The sequence below is a fragment of the Diabrotica virgifera genome, chromosome 8, assembly GCF_917563875.1.
Source record: "Diabrotica virgifera virgifera chromosome 8, PGI_DIABVI_V3a".
NCBI classification, from domain to species: domain Eukaryota; kingdom Metazoa; phylum Arthropoda; class Insecta; order Coleoptera; family Chrysomelidae; genus Diabrotica; species Diabrotica virgifera.
Genome location: NC_065450.1, coordinates 157,079,995 through 157,096,481, shown reverse-complemented (window position 1 = coordinate 157,096,481; position 16,487 = coordinate 157,079,995). Strand labels below are relative to the sequence as shown.

Genomic DNA, 16,487 nt, shown 5'->3' with positions numbered 1-16,487 from the left:
AAGCCATCATTGTAAGAATAAACTCCATACCGATGCTCCGGGCGGTTACTCTTTATTTAATCACTATTTTAAATATTTAAAAAATTTTAGATGAATAATGACGTAACATAGGCCTCTTCCATAGACCTATTCCAACAAATGGAAGAGGCCTATGTCCAGCAGTGGACGAACACAGGCTGAAGAAGAAGAAGAAGAATGACGTAACTCCAAAAATAGGTTGAAAATAAGGTATTAAATTAAGATATTTTTTTTTATTGTTGTAATATTTACAATCTGTCCCTAACTAAGAACAATAGGTAAATTATTTGACAAAAATTGAAAAATTTGACCTGTAGAGGGAGATGCAGTGATCACCCTCTTTACATAAATTAAATTAAAACAAGTTAAAATAAGTTTTGTTAATACAGATTATTCGAATCTTCTTGCTACTTTGAATCTCTTCAGGCGTCGTAAATCACTGTGGTCATCAGTGAGGTTGCTGGCTAACTCGTTTGGATGAGATTCTAGTCTCTTAGAATATTTTTTGTAATATTCTGTTATCACTGTTTTTATGGATGGCACATTGAGGTCCTCTATCACATAGTTTGGCACGTACCAAGGGGCATTCAGCATTGTTCTAAGGACTTTGTTCTGTAATCTCTGCAGTATTTCTAGGTTAGTTTGACTGGCTGTCCCCCAAAGTTGGATACCATAGGTCCACACTGGTTTTAATATAGTTTTATATATCAGCAGTTTGTTTTCAAGAGATAGTTGAGATTTACGACCGATGATCCAGTACATTTCTCGGAATTTTATTCTTAGTTGCTTTCTTTTTGTAAAAAATTTGCTTTTGCCAAGTTAATCTCCTATCAAGATGATTCCTAGGTACTTCACAGTATTGGTTTGTGGGAGTTGCGTTTCAGATGGACATGTTTGTCTTTTCATGGTGAATGTTACATGGGTGGATTTACTCTCATTCGCCTTTATGTTCCATTTTTTAAGCCATCTTTGTATATTATTAAGATCTTTCTGAAGGGTTCTAGATGCTGTATTTGGATCATGGTGAGAGTCTAGTACAGCCGTGTCATCAGCAAAAGTTGCACACGTTGTTCTGTTACTTGTGGGTAGGTCAGAAGTGTAGAGCAAGTACAATATCAGTCCCAAGACACTTCCTTGTGGTACTCCGGCTTTTATTGGTCTTAGGCTTGTGTATTCATTATCCTGCTTGACTAGGAAATGTCGGTTGGAAATATAGCTTTTTAGGATTTGATAAAAAGGATGGGAAGGTTTTTCTTTAGTTTAAAGAGCATAACAGCATGCCATACATTGTCGAAGGCCTGACCAATGTCCAGAAATGCAGCAGAACAATACCTTTTATTTTCTAGATCACTTCTGATGTGTTTTACCAGTCTATGTACCTGTTCTATCGTTCCGTGTTGTGTTCTGAACCCAAATTGGTTGTTTTGGGGAATTAGTTTTCTTTCTTCTATCTTCTTCTTCACGTGACATCTCCGCGACGGAGGTTGGCAATCATCATGGATATTCTGATCTTAGATGCTGCTGCTCTAAACAGTTCGGTTGATGTGCATCCGTACCATTCCCTCAAGTTACGCAACCACGAAATTCGTCTCCTTCCTACACTTCTCTTGCCCTGGATTTTCCCCTGTATAATCAACTGAAGTATGTTGTATCTCTCATTACGCATAACATGCCCCAGGTACTGCAGCTTTTGTGTCTTGATGGTTTCAAATATTTCCAGTCTTTTGTTGACTCTTCTCATGACTTCGTTGTTTGTTGTATGCTCGGTCCATGATATCTTCAGGATTCTTCTATACACCCACAGTTCAAATGCTTCCAACTTTTTAGTAGTCGATGCGTTAAAAGTCCATGCTTCTATCCCGTAAAGCAGAGTCGAGAAAATGTAACACCTTGCCAGCCTAACTCTCAAGTCTAATTTCAGTTCTCTTGCACAAAGTACCTTTCTCATTTTATTGAAGTTTGTTCTTGCTTTCTCTATTCGAACTTTGATTTCTTTGGAGTAATCTTTTGTGTGATTAATTATTGTGCCAAGAGAGTTATAGTTTTCTACTTGTTCTAAAGTTTTACCTTTAATTGTCAGGCTTTCATCATTATTTTGGGTTTTTGATATCCTCATGAATTTAGTTTTCTTGATGTTTATTGATAATCCATATTCTTCTCCATACTCAACTAACTTGTTCATTAGCTTTTGGAGGTCTTTAAGGTATCAAATATAGAAAGATGGCCTATTTTGGACACGTAGTAAGGGGAGACCGGTATAATATTCTTCAACTTATTCTGATGAGTAAAATCGAAGGACGCAGAGGAATTGGTAGAAAGCAGGCTTCTTGGTTGAAGAATATCCGGGAGTGGACAGGAATAAAGAAAGCAGAACACCTATTTAGAATAGCTCGAGACAGAGACAGTTTCGCCATGTTAATCGCCAACGTCAAGGGGACTTGATAGGGCACGTTAAGAAGAAGAAGAAGGTCTTTAAGGTTGTCTGCTATTATGATAGTATCGTCCGCATATCTAATGTTGTTAATTGGCGTTCCATTTACCGTTAGTCCTGCTCTTTCTCCCTCAAGGGCTCTTTTCATAATTTCTTCAGAGTATGCATTGAATAGTAGTGGTGACAATACACACCCCTGTCGCATTCCTCTTTTAATTTCGAACTCTTCTGATGTGTGTTCGTTAATGCGTATGTGTGCTTGCTGTTTATAATATAGATTTGTTATAATTCGAATGTCATTGTATTGTATTTGTTTGCTTAAAGGACGTCCATTAGTTGTTTGTGGCGTACTTTATCGAAAGCCTTGTTGTAATCAATGAAACAGACGTACATATCCTGGTTCACGTCCAAGCATCTCTGGATTAGTACGTTGAATGCAAAGAGAGCTTCACGGGTACCTACGCCTCTACGGAATCCAAATTGCGTTTCTTCAATATCCATATCAAGTGTTTGGTAAATGCGTTTATGAATTAACTTTAAAAACATTTTAAGTGTGTGAGACATCAGGCTTATGGTACGGTGGTCGGTGCATTCTCTAGCATTTTTCTTTTTTGGAAGACAAATAAATGTTGAAGTCAACCATTCATTGGGTATGTTACCCGACTGATAAATTTCATTAAATAGCTTTAAGAGGACATCTATACGTGTATGTTTCTTCTATAACTGGGGATAATTGTTTAAGGAGAACTGGGGACAATTGTTTAAGGAGAAGTTTTTCCAAGATTTTTGATAAAACAGGTATCAGGAAATTAAGAATTTGAAATTCGAACCAACAGGGATAAGAATAAAAGCCATCGTGGTGATGAAAAATCAAATGCCTGCAATTATAGACCTATTGCATTACTACCGGTACTCTCCAAAATTATTGAGAGACTCATAAAAGCCCGACTTATGTTCTTTCTCGTTGATAACAATATTTTATCACAAAATCAGTTCGGCTTTTTAAATAATAAATGTACCACAGATGCCATGTTTTCTGTACTACATGAGGTTTATCAAGCATTAAACAATAATCTGCACACTGCCACTGTTTTTTGTGATTATGCCAAAGCTTTTGATTGTGTGAATCACGACATTTTGATAAAAAAACTAGATTTCTACGGAATTCGAGGTATTTCTTCGAACTGGTTTCAATCTTACTTGGATAATAGGAAACAACTGGTTAGAGCAAATGATACAGACTCTAGTCTCAAAAATGTTGTATGTGGGGTACCACAAGGTTCAGTATTGGGTCCTCTACTTTTCCTTATCTTTATTAATGACATCACTAGCTTAAAAATCGATGGCAAAGTTTTTCTTTTTGCTGATGATACCAGTATCACTTGGAGCAACTCAAATATCGCAACTCTTCATGCTACTATAACTTCTGATCTACTTACAATAAAATCTTGGTCCGATTCAAATTTACTCTCTTTTAATGTAGATAAAACAGTAGCATTGTCCTATAAAGGAGCTCTTCAACCCTTACCTCTTCATAACAGCCAGATCAGTATCGTTGATTCTGTAAAGTTTCTTGGTATTTTTTTAGATAGCAATCTGAAATGGTCCCTTCATATTGATGTGTTAAGCAAGAAACTATCCTCAGCTTGCTTTGCAATAAGATCTGTTTCAAAGGAAATGAATTTAGCCTCTTCCAAAATAACATATTTTTCTTTGTTCGAGTCACATCTTCGATATGGTCTCCCTTTTTGGGGTTCTGGTACGGCTGCCCAATCTGATGTTATTTTTAAATTACAAAAAAGAGCAATAAGATATCTGTTTGGCCTCAGAAGAACAACACATTGCAGAAGCTACTTCAAAGATCACAGGATTCTAACACTACCTTCTTTATATATTTTAGAAACTGTTTGCTTAATTCGTAAACATCTACATGTCTTTCCAGCAAGACCTAGACATGACTATTCCACCAGAAATTCTACCTTTGACATCTATTTACCGATCCCGTCCAGTGAGTTAGTAAAGAAATCTATATTATATTCTGCGAAAAAACTTTACAACCATCTCCCTCTACAACTTAAATCTGCAACATCTTTCTCCAAGTTCCGTAAAATGACTAAAGCCTATTTATCTGAAAGACCATATTATTCAACAGCAGAGTTTCTTAACCAATAACTAAGAAAGTACAGTATTCTTATTTATAAGTATAATCTTAATCTATATTTGAGTGTCATATGCAGCAGCTTAACTTAACTTATTAAATTTCTTAAGGTAGATTATGCAATTTGCAAATTTTTTTTTTTTAATTTTGCAATAGGTTGTTACTGTTTTTTTTGTTTATCTTCATTATTTTTATTTATGTAGACGATTTATATCATTTTAGTAAATTGTATTTGTTATTTGTTATTGTTCTTATTTTTATGATTCTTGTAAGCTTTGTCTATAAAATTGTTAAATTTTTCATGACAATAAAGCATATTTCTATTCTATTCTATTGTAAGAGTACATGCCATACCGATGCTCCTGGACGATTACTCCTCATTTAATCCCTATTTTAAATATTTAAAAATCGTTTTTTTGCTCTCCTTGCAAAATTTGGCTTTTTGCAGTTACATCATTCTTATTCCGGACCGGCGATATTTTCTTTAATTTACATGTAAAGTTTTTATTTCGCGTGCAAAGAGCGAATCTAAAGTTTTTATTAAAACTCTGAAACTCCGCATCGGGAAGCCGTGAATAGACTTTACGAGGATGATTAATTATTCCCTGCCAGATACTTTAAGTGGTACAAATATTCTAAGGTGGAAATGAGGGATGTTAAAGATGACGAGCGCCAAACGTGGCATGAACTTTAAAAAGTGACCGAAATGTTTAAAAAACATCGTTTAAGTATTAGAGCCATTGCTTGACAAGTAGACATTAATATAGAAATTAATAGATACATTTTTCATAACGAAGTACACATAAAAAAGTTTGTGCTAAGGTTGTGCCCAGACACCTAAGCACAGAGCTAAAGATATACTGTAAAAATATTTACTTTAACATCCAGGGATGAATTGAAAAGGACTTTTTTTTTCTAGGATCATAAATTATTACGAAACATGAATTTTTGAGTCACCCTAAAACCAATCAGCCATACTTGAAGTGGAAAACTCCAGTTTCTTTAAAAGTAAAAAATCAGGGAGGAGCAAGTTCAAATTCAATGCGATGTTTGTTGTGTTCTTCGACACTATTCGTCACTGGAATTCATTTCTATTTTACAATTTTTAGAATTTTGACATTTAAAAATTCTAACTTTAGTGCAGTAAGTGAAGGTTTTCAACTCCGATTTCGTTGGACCTTCATCAATTTTCATGAAAATTGGTGAGTATTTAGAGGATACCTCAAGGACCAAAGGTGACATGATGCCAACTTGCGCTTTTGCCCTGGGGGTGGATGCCACCCTTTCCCGGGGGTGAAAATTATTTTATTAAAAGTAATACCACTAGACGATAGAGGGACAAATTATAAGCAACATTTGTTACATAAAGTTATTAATATAAATCAATAATTTTTGGGTTATTAAAGATCAAAAATTTGATTTTTTCGTAAAAAAGGCATGTTTTAAAGCTGTTTTTCACGTATAACTCAAAAACTGTAAGCTTTTACAAAAAAGTTATTATTACTAAAATTAAAGATAATAAAAAATTTAATACCCTCCTCACTTGAAGAACTAAATTAATGTTAACTCAAACTGAGTTATGGGTAATTGAATGTATATTTTTTTCGACGAGTACTCAAATATAAGTATTCAATCTTAGATAAAGGGAAAACTATGCATTTATAAAATATCCCTACTCAAACACTTGTCAAAAACTTCGGAATATCTATCAAATGAGCCCCACAAGAAGTTAATAGCATTAAAAGTGCGCAAGTTATGATGAGAATATGAGACCCCTTTCGAATTTTTTAGGAAAAAGTGAAAAATAAAACATACGTCTTTTCCACAAAAATTAAAATTTATCGTAATCCTTACTACAATTTCTTTATATTACCATAAGCATAGGCGTAACCAGGATGATCCTAAGGGGGGGGGTTACAACTACCTGAAAGGGGGGGTTACAACTACTGGAAGGTCTCTGAGGGCTATGGTGTTAAGCGTATAGAGCTCAAAGTACATCCCAATGGGGGGGGGGAGGGTTATAACCCCAAAACCCCCCTGGTTACGCCTATGACCATAAGTAATGAGTTCAACATTTTTAACCGGTTTAAAATGCATATTTAAAAAAAGAGGTATAATTTAAAAAATCAGAATTTTTAAAATTATCGTAATTTTCATTTTCTTTTGATAATAACTCCAAAAATACTCAATAAACGTAAAAAATCATATAAAATCAAATTTTGTTTTTTTCTATATTGAATATTTTACCAGTTCTACTATTTTTGTAGGGTAGAAAATAACCGATATAGAAACGTTTAAATCTTAAATTTTGATGCAAGAACCATGTATCCGGGGCCATTTAACCTTTTATTTTAAAAAAAGTTAAGGGTTTTAAAGATTAAATTCAACGCGGTTTAGTAAACCTTGGAATTGACTTTCAAATGGTTTTCAGTTGAACCTTATGTCTTAAAAATTGACGGAGTTATTTAACCCGCCGTTACACGCGTCTTGTATTGTGACGTGGTTGCACGCGTATGAGCGTCGCCCTCACCTACATAAATTCGACTTATTTCGAGGAAGAATGAATGTCAACATCTATAAATATAAAATTGGTTGTACTCACATATTATAGAAAGTCTCGTAAACCAATTTTTTTTATTAATTTAACAAAACAAAAGTAAAAATAATATAGATCAAAAGCAAGTTTTCTTAATTTTCAATTTCAGCAAGCCACTGAATAAATTAACGTTCTTTACGCGAATTCATTTTACTAAAAATACAAATTAAAATTAACAACTGTTCTGAAGCTATTTTCTTGTGGCATTTATGTAATTAACTATTAATATTTTGTATTTTGATAACGACGTCCGAGGTGGAATTCGAAACGTCAATAAAATCAATTTTTCAAGTTAAATTGTGGCTTATTTCCCAATTAGAATAGGTAAATTTAAAAATGAGTTCTTAACCAGTGGCGCACCAATAATTTTCCTCTGGGGGGTGGGGAGGGGGGTTTGCTTGGGCACCGAAAGTTTTTTGTATTATTTGTGAAAGACAAGTTACATTTTCCTACTTTCTTTTATATATATTTCTATATGCTCTGGGTGGGATTTTAACCCCTCAAACCCCCCTCGGTGTGCCACTGTTCCTAACCTAATCAAAACAATAATATTTTAATTAAACCTACCTAAACATTAAATACAAACCTAAAAGTTTCTTTGAGGTAACAGAAACGCGATTTCACCGTGTTTGCACGCGCAGTGAGGAATTCCCTCACTTGAAGAGGGATGTCTCTTCTTTCAACTATCACACAGCACACTGCGCGCCTGAAATATTCTATAACTTTTTCATACCCTCTCATGAACCATGCTAAAGGCATTCCTGGGTGCTTAAGGTTATCGTATTAGTTTACACAATTTCATTGGTTATAAACAAATATGGTGAGGGATTCCCTCATAGCGCGTGTAATGGGGGGTTAAAAAAGCACAATAACATTTTTTGGACAAATTTTTAAAAGATAATTTTAGAAAAATTTTTGGAACATAAATTTTAATGAAATCAACTTGTTCGGGGCTCAGTTGACAGATTTGATATTTCTAAGTACTTTGACAAATGTTGAATAAGTTTATGTATATATATTTATATATATATATATATATATATATATATATATATATATATATATATATATATATATATATATATATATATATATATATATATATTGTTATATTTCTATTTGATATAAAAATTAAAATTTGATAATTATAAACAAAATTCACTTTAATATAAAATATTTTTAATTTTCTCAACCTCGGGCATATAAATTTAGAACAACCTGTATACAACAAATTGTTATATTTAATTTTAAGAAGTGATTAAATAAGACTCAAGTGAAATCGTTAATAGGTCATTATCGTTGTTCGCGGAAGGATCGGTCATTAGCCGATGCTAAATAAGACTAAGTGGAAATAGAGAATAGGTCATTAAAATTTGTATATAGTAGAAAGTAATTTTAGAATGGGAATTAACTATTTTCTTTGAAATCCATTAAGCATATTTAGAAAGTTTAAAAATTGGTTTTGAGGAATACTGCGAATGAGAGTTGGTGGTGGAAGTTTGATTTGTGAATCTGGAAGGGATATTTAGAAAGTAGGGGAATGAATGACAAATAGAGATCAGAATGTTTTGAGCTGTCGAGAAGTGAAGTCGAGTAGTAGACGGTAGTGTACGGAGAGTGAGAAAGCCGGTAGTTCCGTGAGTGTGGAGTATCTATCGTGGAACGAGAAGTAGGCCAGGTCGAGAGTAAAAGAACCTCCTTGAGCCAAGAGTGTCCCGGTAGCTGATAGCAGTTTCGAAAAAGGTAGAACACAGCATCACGACAAAAGCAGGAACGAGAGCTATTCGAGCTAGTTTTTCAAAGGAGAACATTACTGGAAGCCAGGACGAGGTTTGATCGCAGCCAAGGATAGCAGGAAACGGGTCTTGTGTGAGGACATTTTCAGTTCACCAGAAAAAGGTCAGTCTCATTTGTTTGGACATGAATGTATGGGTTTTTCGTATTAAATTCCCCATAAAAAATTGAATAACATAATCAATAATATCAGAAAAGCTTCATCAAAGTTAAATAGAGTTGTTCCTAATAACTCCTAATAGTTAAATGTTAATAAAAACTTTCAATTGAAAACCAAAAGGAAATAAGATTCCCATTTGTAAATGTTATGTTTAAGAATAATAAGAAATAGCAAATATTAAGCATTGATTGCCTTTTAAATAAAATAAAAAATATTTTGATTATAATTGTAACTCATATGTGTATTTTTTTTACTCTTTTCTTTTCTATCCCGATTAGGAACCATTAAGAAATATTTAGAATCCACGAAAGTAAGTAATTAATTTATAATTCGCCCTGAGATTGAAAACATATTGATATGTGATCTGGTTAATTAATTAGATTAGTATTAATACATTGATTAAATTAAGTGACATATAAGAATATCATCTCATATCAATAATCAAGATCACATCAACTGGCGCCCAACGTGGGGCATTGTAAAGTATTTCTAGTGGCAAATTTGAAGGATAGAAAGAGTAAAGCCGGTATTTGAAAATTTATATGCCTGTGGTAAAAAGTGAGATACTTACATTTGATAACATAAAATTTTAGATCTCTTTAGGTACAAATTTTACATAACTGATTTAATATTTTATTTTTACGATATTTACATTTGATATATTTATTGACAATTTATAATATTTGGGTAAAAAAAAGTCGTCTTGGTAACATACTAGTAAAATTTCATATTTGGCGGGGATAATACTTCTTGAAAACAAATGTCTGTGACAAGAAGCCAAAGCAAGGACAACAAAAAACAAAAAGAACATTCAGATCAAGAGGAAAATTCAGACCAAGAAGATATTTTAGACACAACAATCATGGAAACAGGAATAGATAAACTATTACAACTGATGCAACTCCAGTCACAAAAACTGGATGACAATCAAAGAGAAACAAAACAAGCAATGGATGAAGCAAAAAGGACAATGAATAAAAATCAGGAGGAAACAAAACTAGCAATGGATGAAGCAAAAAGGACAATGGATAAAAATCAAGAAGAAACATCAAAGAAAATGGATAAAGTGGATCAAAAAATGGATGAAACACAACAAAAAATGGATGAAACACAACAAAAATTGGATCAAAAAATGGATGAAACACAACAAAAAATGAAACAAGCAATAGAAGAGAACAACAAGAAAATGGAGGAACGCATAGGAAAGTATGAAAAGGAAGTAAAAGGATGTTTGACAATGATCAAGAACGATATGGGACAACAAGAGACAGAGATTAAAGAAATCAAAAGCAAAATAAAGGAAATAACGAATTGCCAGAAAAAGGAAATAGAAAATTTGGAAAATAAGTTGGAAAATGCTATTCAAGTAGACAGAGAAGAGGTGAAAAAAAGAATCACAGAAATAGAAAAACAAGTCACCGAAAACCGGACGCAACAAAATGTAGGAGAAAGAAGAGAAATGGTTATACATAGCACAGATGACGTGAAGATAAGGTTTGGCGGGGATGTAAGAAGATTACACCCAGTGCCGTTCATAAATAGCCTGAAAAAGAAAATACAACACATCGGAAATTTCGAAACAGCAAAAGAAACTATCAGAAACCATCTCAAAAATGAAGCAAGCCTATGGTTCGATTGCAAAGAAGAAGAATTTGACAGTTGGCAACAATTTGAACAAAAATTTTTGAATTATTTCTGGGGAAAAGTCCAACAATTGGAAATTAACAAGGAATTGCAAAATGGGAAATACAATGATAGGATGGGTATATCAGAAAGGACATATGCATTACAAATTTACTATAACGCAAAACATTTACAATATAATTACTCATCGGAACAAGTAGTCGAACTGATTGCAAGACATTTCGAAGAAACGCTGGAAGACCATATCACATTGCAAAACTACAAAGACATAGATAGTTTATGCCAATTCCTACAAATAAGAGAATTACGTGTAAGAGAAACAAAATCAAGAAGGTCGCGAGAAGATTACAGGCCCCGAGAAACACAGGATTACAGAGATAGAAATCAAAATAGGAGGGACTATACAAGACGAGATTTTAATCCCAAAAGGGAAAACGAAAATAGAGACAACGGAAGAGGAAATTATGAACAAAGAAATAGGCAATGGAATGAGGACAGAAATCGAGAATACCAGAATAGAAACACCACACGCTCAAATCAAGAAAACAGAAATAATGGTAGACAAAATGAACAGGGATATCAAGAAAACCGAAACAGATCCGACAGACCAAGAGAAAATAGAAGAGAAGTAAATAATACCCAGACAGATGGATATGACGGAGAGAGACATTATGACGAAAATATAAACAACGATGAGCAAACGGCGTTTTTTCACGACGGCGCTCACTAAAAACCAAAAATCAAACAGGAATCTTTTGTAACCCCAAGGAGTTTATTAAATTGGCAAGAAACAACGAAAAGAAAAATGGAGTTAATTTAAAATTTGTGGATGGATTTATCAACGAGAAACCAATTAAAATTATGATAGACACTGGATCTGAAATAACATTGGTCAAATGGTCAACAGAAAACTAATAGAAGAAGTTAACTTAACAAATTTAATTTACAAAATACCTAGGGTAAATTTAGTGGGCGCAAACAAACGGACATTGGCAACTATAAATGAAGGCATACGAGTAATGGTACGACTGGGTAAGAAGATGTATGCACTACAATGTGTAATAATGCCAAACATGTCACATGACATGATAGTAGGAGTTGACGAATTGGCAGAAAAACATGTAGTGATAGATTTTAAAAATAATACGATGAATCTAACAGAAGAAAAAGAAGAAGAACAGGACAAGGAACAGGAGAAACAAAATACGGACGAATCAGGTAAAGAACAAACAGTGGAATGAATTTGGCAACGAAGCAAGGACAAAGAAGAAAAGGGAGAAAAAGTCAGAAAAAGACAAAAGAAAATGAAACCTGTGGCTCCTCAAAAGAAGAGTTGAGCCCAGAAGAAGAAAATTTGAGAGTATCAGAAACAAAGGAAACCTGGGATTCCTCAAAAGAAGAGACGAGCTCAGGAGAAGAAGAAATAAAGCAAAAAAATGAAAGCGAAAAAGATATGATCGAAACAGTGGCATTTGAAGAGGAGGCATATGAAAACGAGGATGCAGAATACACGATAAAAGTATGTGAAAAATCTGAGGAAAAAGACAGAAGATTAATATGGGAAAAAGGGAAAGACAACATAATAGCCGACACTCTAACACAGGATGAGGACACTGAAAATAAGGAAACAATTACTCTACAGGTGGGACTAATTAGAGTAATACAAGAAGAAGGGGTATAAGACGTAGATTAAAGTAAGGAAATATACAGGGAGTTGGTTTTGCCTCGAGAAAATTTATTTAAAAATGCAGATAAATTTTATCGAATACAAGGCGGGGATTTGTTATATTTCTATTTGATATAAAAATTAAAATTTGATAATTATAAACAAAATTCACTTTAATATAAAATATTTTTAATTTTCTCAACCTCGGGCATATAAATTTAGAACAACCTGTATACAACAAATTGTTATATTTAATTTTAAGAAGTGATTAAATAAGACTTAAGTGAAATCGTTAATAGGTCATTATCGTTGTTCGCGGAAGGATCGGTCATTAGCCGATGCTAAATAAGACTAAGTGGAAATAGAGAATAGGTCATTAAAATTTGTATATAGTAGAAAGTAATTTTAGAATGGGAATTAACTATTTTCTTTGAAATCCATTAAGCATATTTAGAAAGTTTAAAAATTGGTTTTGAGGAATACTGCGAATGAGAGTTGGTGGTGGAAGTTTGATTTGTGAATCTGGAAGGGATATTTAGAAAGTAGGGGAATGAATGACAAATAGAGATCAGAATGTTTTGAGCTGTCGAGAAGTGAAGTCGAGTAGTAGACGGTAGTGTACGGAGAGTGAGAAAGCCGGTAGTTCCGTGAGTGTGGAGTATCTATCGTGGAACGAGAAGTAGGCCAGGTCGAGAGTAAAAGAACCTCCTTGAGCCAAGAGTGTCCCGGTAGCTGATAGCAGTTTCGAAAAAGGTAGAACACAGCATCACGACAAAAGCAGGAACGAGAGCTATTCGAGCTAGTTTTTCAAAGGAGAACATTACTGGAAGCCAGGACGAGGTTTGATCGCAGCCAAGGATAGCAGGAAACGGGTCTTGTGTGAGGACATTTTCAGTTCACCAGAAAAAGGTCAGTCTCATTTGTTTGGACATGAATGTATGGGTTTTTCGTATTAAATTCCCCATAAAAAATTGAATAACATAATCAATAATATCAGAAAAGCTTCATCAAAGTTAAATAGAGTTGTTCCTAATAACTCCTAATAGTTAAATGTTAATAAAAACTTTCAATTGAAAACCAAAAGGAAATAAGATTCCCATTTGTAAATGTTATGTTTAAGAATAATAAGAAATAGCAAATATTAAGCATTGATTGCCTTTTAAATAAAATAAAAAATATTTTGATTATAATTGTAACCCATATGTGTATTTTTTTTACTCTTTTCTTTTCTATCCCGATTAGGAACCATTAAGAAATATTTAGAATCCACGAAAGTAAGTAATTAATTTATAATTCGCCCTGAGATTGAAAACATATTGATATGTGATCTGGTTAATTAATTAGATTAGTATTAATACATTGATTAAATTAAGTGACATATAAGAATATCATCTCATATCAATAATCAAGATCACATCAATATATATATATATATATATATATATATATATATATATATATATATATATATGTTATTTTTCTGTTATTTAAGCTTGAATACTTAGATTTGGGTACTCGCCGAAAAAAATATACATTCATTTACCTATAACTCACTTTAAGTTAACACTAAAAGATTTTTCTAAATAGTTAGGAGTTTATTTCATTTTTTATTGGCTTCAATTTTGGTAAGAATAACTATTTTGTTAAAACTTCTAGTTTTTGAGTTATTTATCAAAAATCGATTAAGAACATATATTTTTCTCACGAAAAATTAAAATCTTTGATAAATAACTCAAAAAGTTTTAATTTATGTTAATAACTTTATAAAACAAATTTTGCTTAGAATTTGTCCCTCTATCTAAGTATGGAGTTATTTTTAAGATAATAATTTTCACCCCCGAGAATGGATGGCATCCACCCCCAAGGTAAAGTCGCAAGTTGGCACCATGTCACCTTTGTTCCTTGAGACATCCTCTAACCACTCACCAATTTTCATGCAAATCGATGGAGGTTCAACGAAATCGGAAGTAATAGCTCATATCCACCTTTAGTGACTGCACTACTTCTTTCATACAACACAACTCTCAAAACGTTTGTTATAATTTATTGCTCACATGCCATCACCATGCCAACGCGAAAGTTAAGGATATTTGATTATATGAAAGTGTGCCAAAAAAAGTGCGAAAAAGTAAATCCCATTTAAAGTATATTGTTACCTCACGCACACTTTAAATCCTTCATGTCATCCTATAATGACAGTTTTCACAAACTAAAAACTTATGCATAATATGAGATAGAGTAGATAAAAAACATTGCGTATCTAAATAAAAATCATATATACATATATTTGCAAAAATGTGTGGATAGGTATATATGCGCGTATTTTGGAAAATTTTAGTGCATATATATTATGTCCGGTCTCTATTTATCACAACCTTTTATATGCTTATTTCATTTCACTAAGCGCCAGTACTATAATCTAATCTGTGTTCTTTTTCTACAAAATAACTCATCTTTCCTGACGATTACTTTACTGAATTCACAACTAATATCTACAGAAATTCTTTTTGTTTTAGTGGCACTTACTTCCCAACTGAAATTCTCCCCTGGTAGTTTGTAGCTCATTCTTGCTGATGCAATAATACTTGTAGTTCAAATCGTGGCTGTTTATCTTCGTAATGTTCAGTTGCATTCTGGATCTGTAGCCGTTCCTCTCGAGAGAATTGTCTATCCTGAATTTGTCGCTGTTTTCCAGTAGCCGCCCATCGGAACGTTCCCAGTAGCTGGAAAGAATGTATTATTTCAAGTTCGCTTAAGATAACAACACTGTTTGATCTGAAAAGAACTATATTATTTATAAGGCAATCTCGAAATAGATAAAATATGGTCTACAATCTAATAAAAAAATTAAAATAGAAATGGACTCTGTATTGTAAAAATTTTAATTTAAAATAGTTAAAAAAAATTCTGAAATGCCTTTGTAAAATAACTTAAAAAATGTTCCGAATAATCTGGAAGAATAAAAAAATGTAGGATTTGCTTTTCTGAATATCTTCAATTTTGTTTTTTCTGTAAGATAAAAATTGGTTAAAATATGACTGTTTAAAATTTGCATACACTCGTGATTAGTGACTCGTTCAAGCGCTCTCAACTACAACCCTTTCAAAATAAGCACTTCGAACCGGTGAAACTTAAGGATAATAAACAATACAATTTGGGATGCTAATTAGGGGGTGATTTTTACTATTTTTTTACCAAGAAAAACAAGCTTTATTTGGAGCGTAATTTGCTTCTTTTTTTTTAAATATTTTCTTTTTAATTTATTTGAAAAAACCATCTTGTAACGGGTAGGTCTTTCAAGGACAACAGACTCAGTAAAACACAGGTTAAAAATAAAAAAAATATATTAAAGATTGTTATATACACTTTAAAACAAATAAAATAAAATATAATTCCGTCTTCTGCAAAGGAAAAACAATATTAAACTTTATTACAGTTATCCGACCTTAATAGCAACATTAAAATAATACGATAAACAGTATATTTATATATAATAACAATCTCGCTACGTTAAATCAACATAGCCCTATATTCCGATTCGGAGATCATTCCTCGCTACTACCGCCCACTGCGATAACGATCATGGCAAGACCCACGTTACTACTATGGCGTCCGCCTAGGCATAGTCCCACCTCACATACGGTGCATTTTTTGCCAAGTCAGCTAATGCTAGTTCAATACGCTAGCAGCAGCTGTTGAGTCATGGTTAGTTTAATACGCTAGCCATGACTGATTTTATCATTCTCCTGGCTCGCCTTAAATATGCTCTTGCTGCCACTACTCCTTCGATTTTCCCCAGCGGCGCTATGCGCCAACACGGATGCTCCTCCGGTCGTCTCTGGAAAAACAGCTCATCGCTTGTCGTGGCATCACATCGTTACAATCTAAAACGTGTTTTTTATTGAAAATAGGTATTTTCCTTACTAGTGCCGAAAGACACTTTCGGCATGAGTTAAGAACAATATTTTTTTAGGGCCGTACGTTTAGAAAAAAGCCACAACAAATACAGTTATATCAATT

At 33.2% G+C, this 16,487-nt stretch overlaps 1 protein-coding gene across 1 annotated transcript in view; it reads right to left on the bottom strand.

The window, feature by feature from the left end:
- Nucleotides 1-16,487, bottom strand: part of LOC126890298 (collagen alpha-1(X) chain-like) — a 342,832-nt gene that overhangs the window by 35,310 nt on the left and 291,035 nt on the right. Inside the window, exon 10 of the mRNA XM_050659156.1 lies at nt 14,994-15,190. Within this exon, the coding sequence (XP_050515113.1) occupies nt 14,994-15,190 (197 nt within the window). The remainder of the gene's footprint in view (nt 1-14,993; nt 15,191-16,487) is intronic.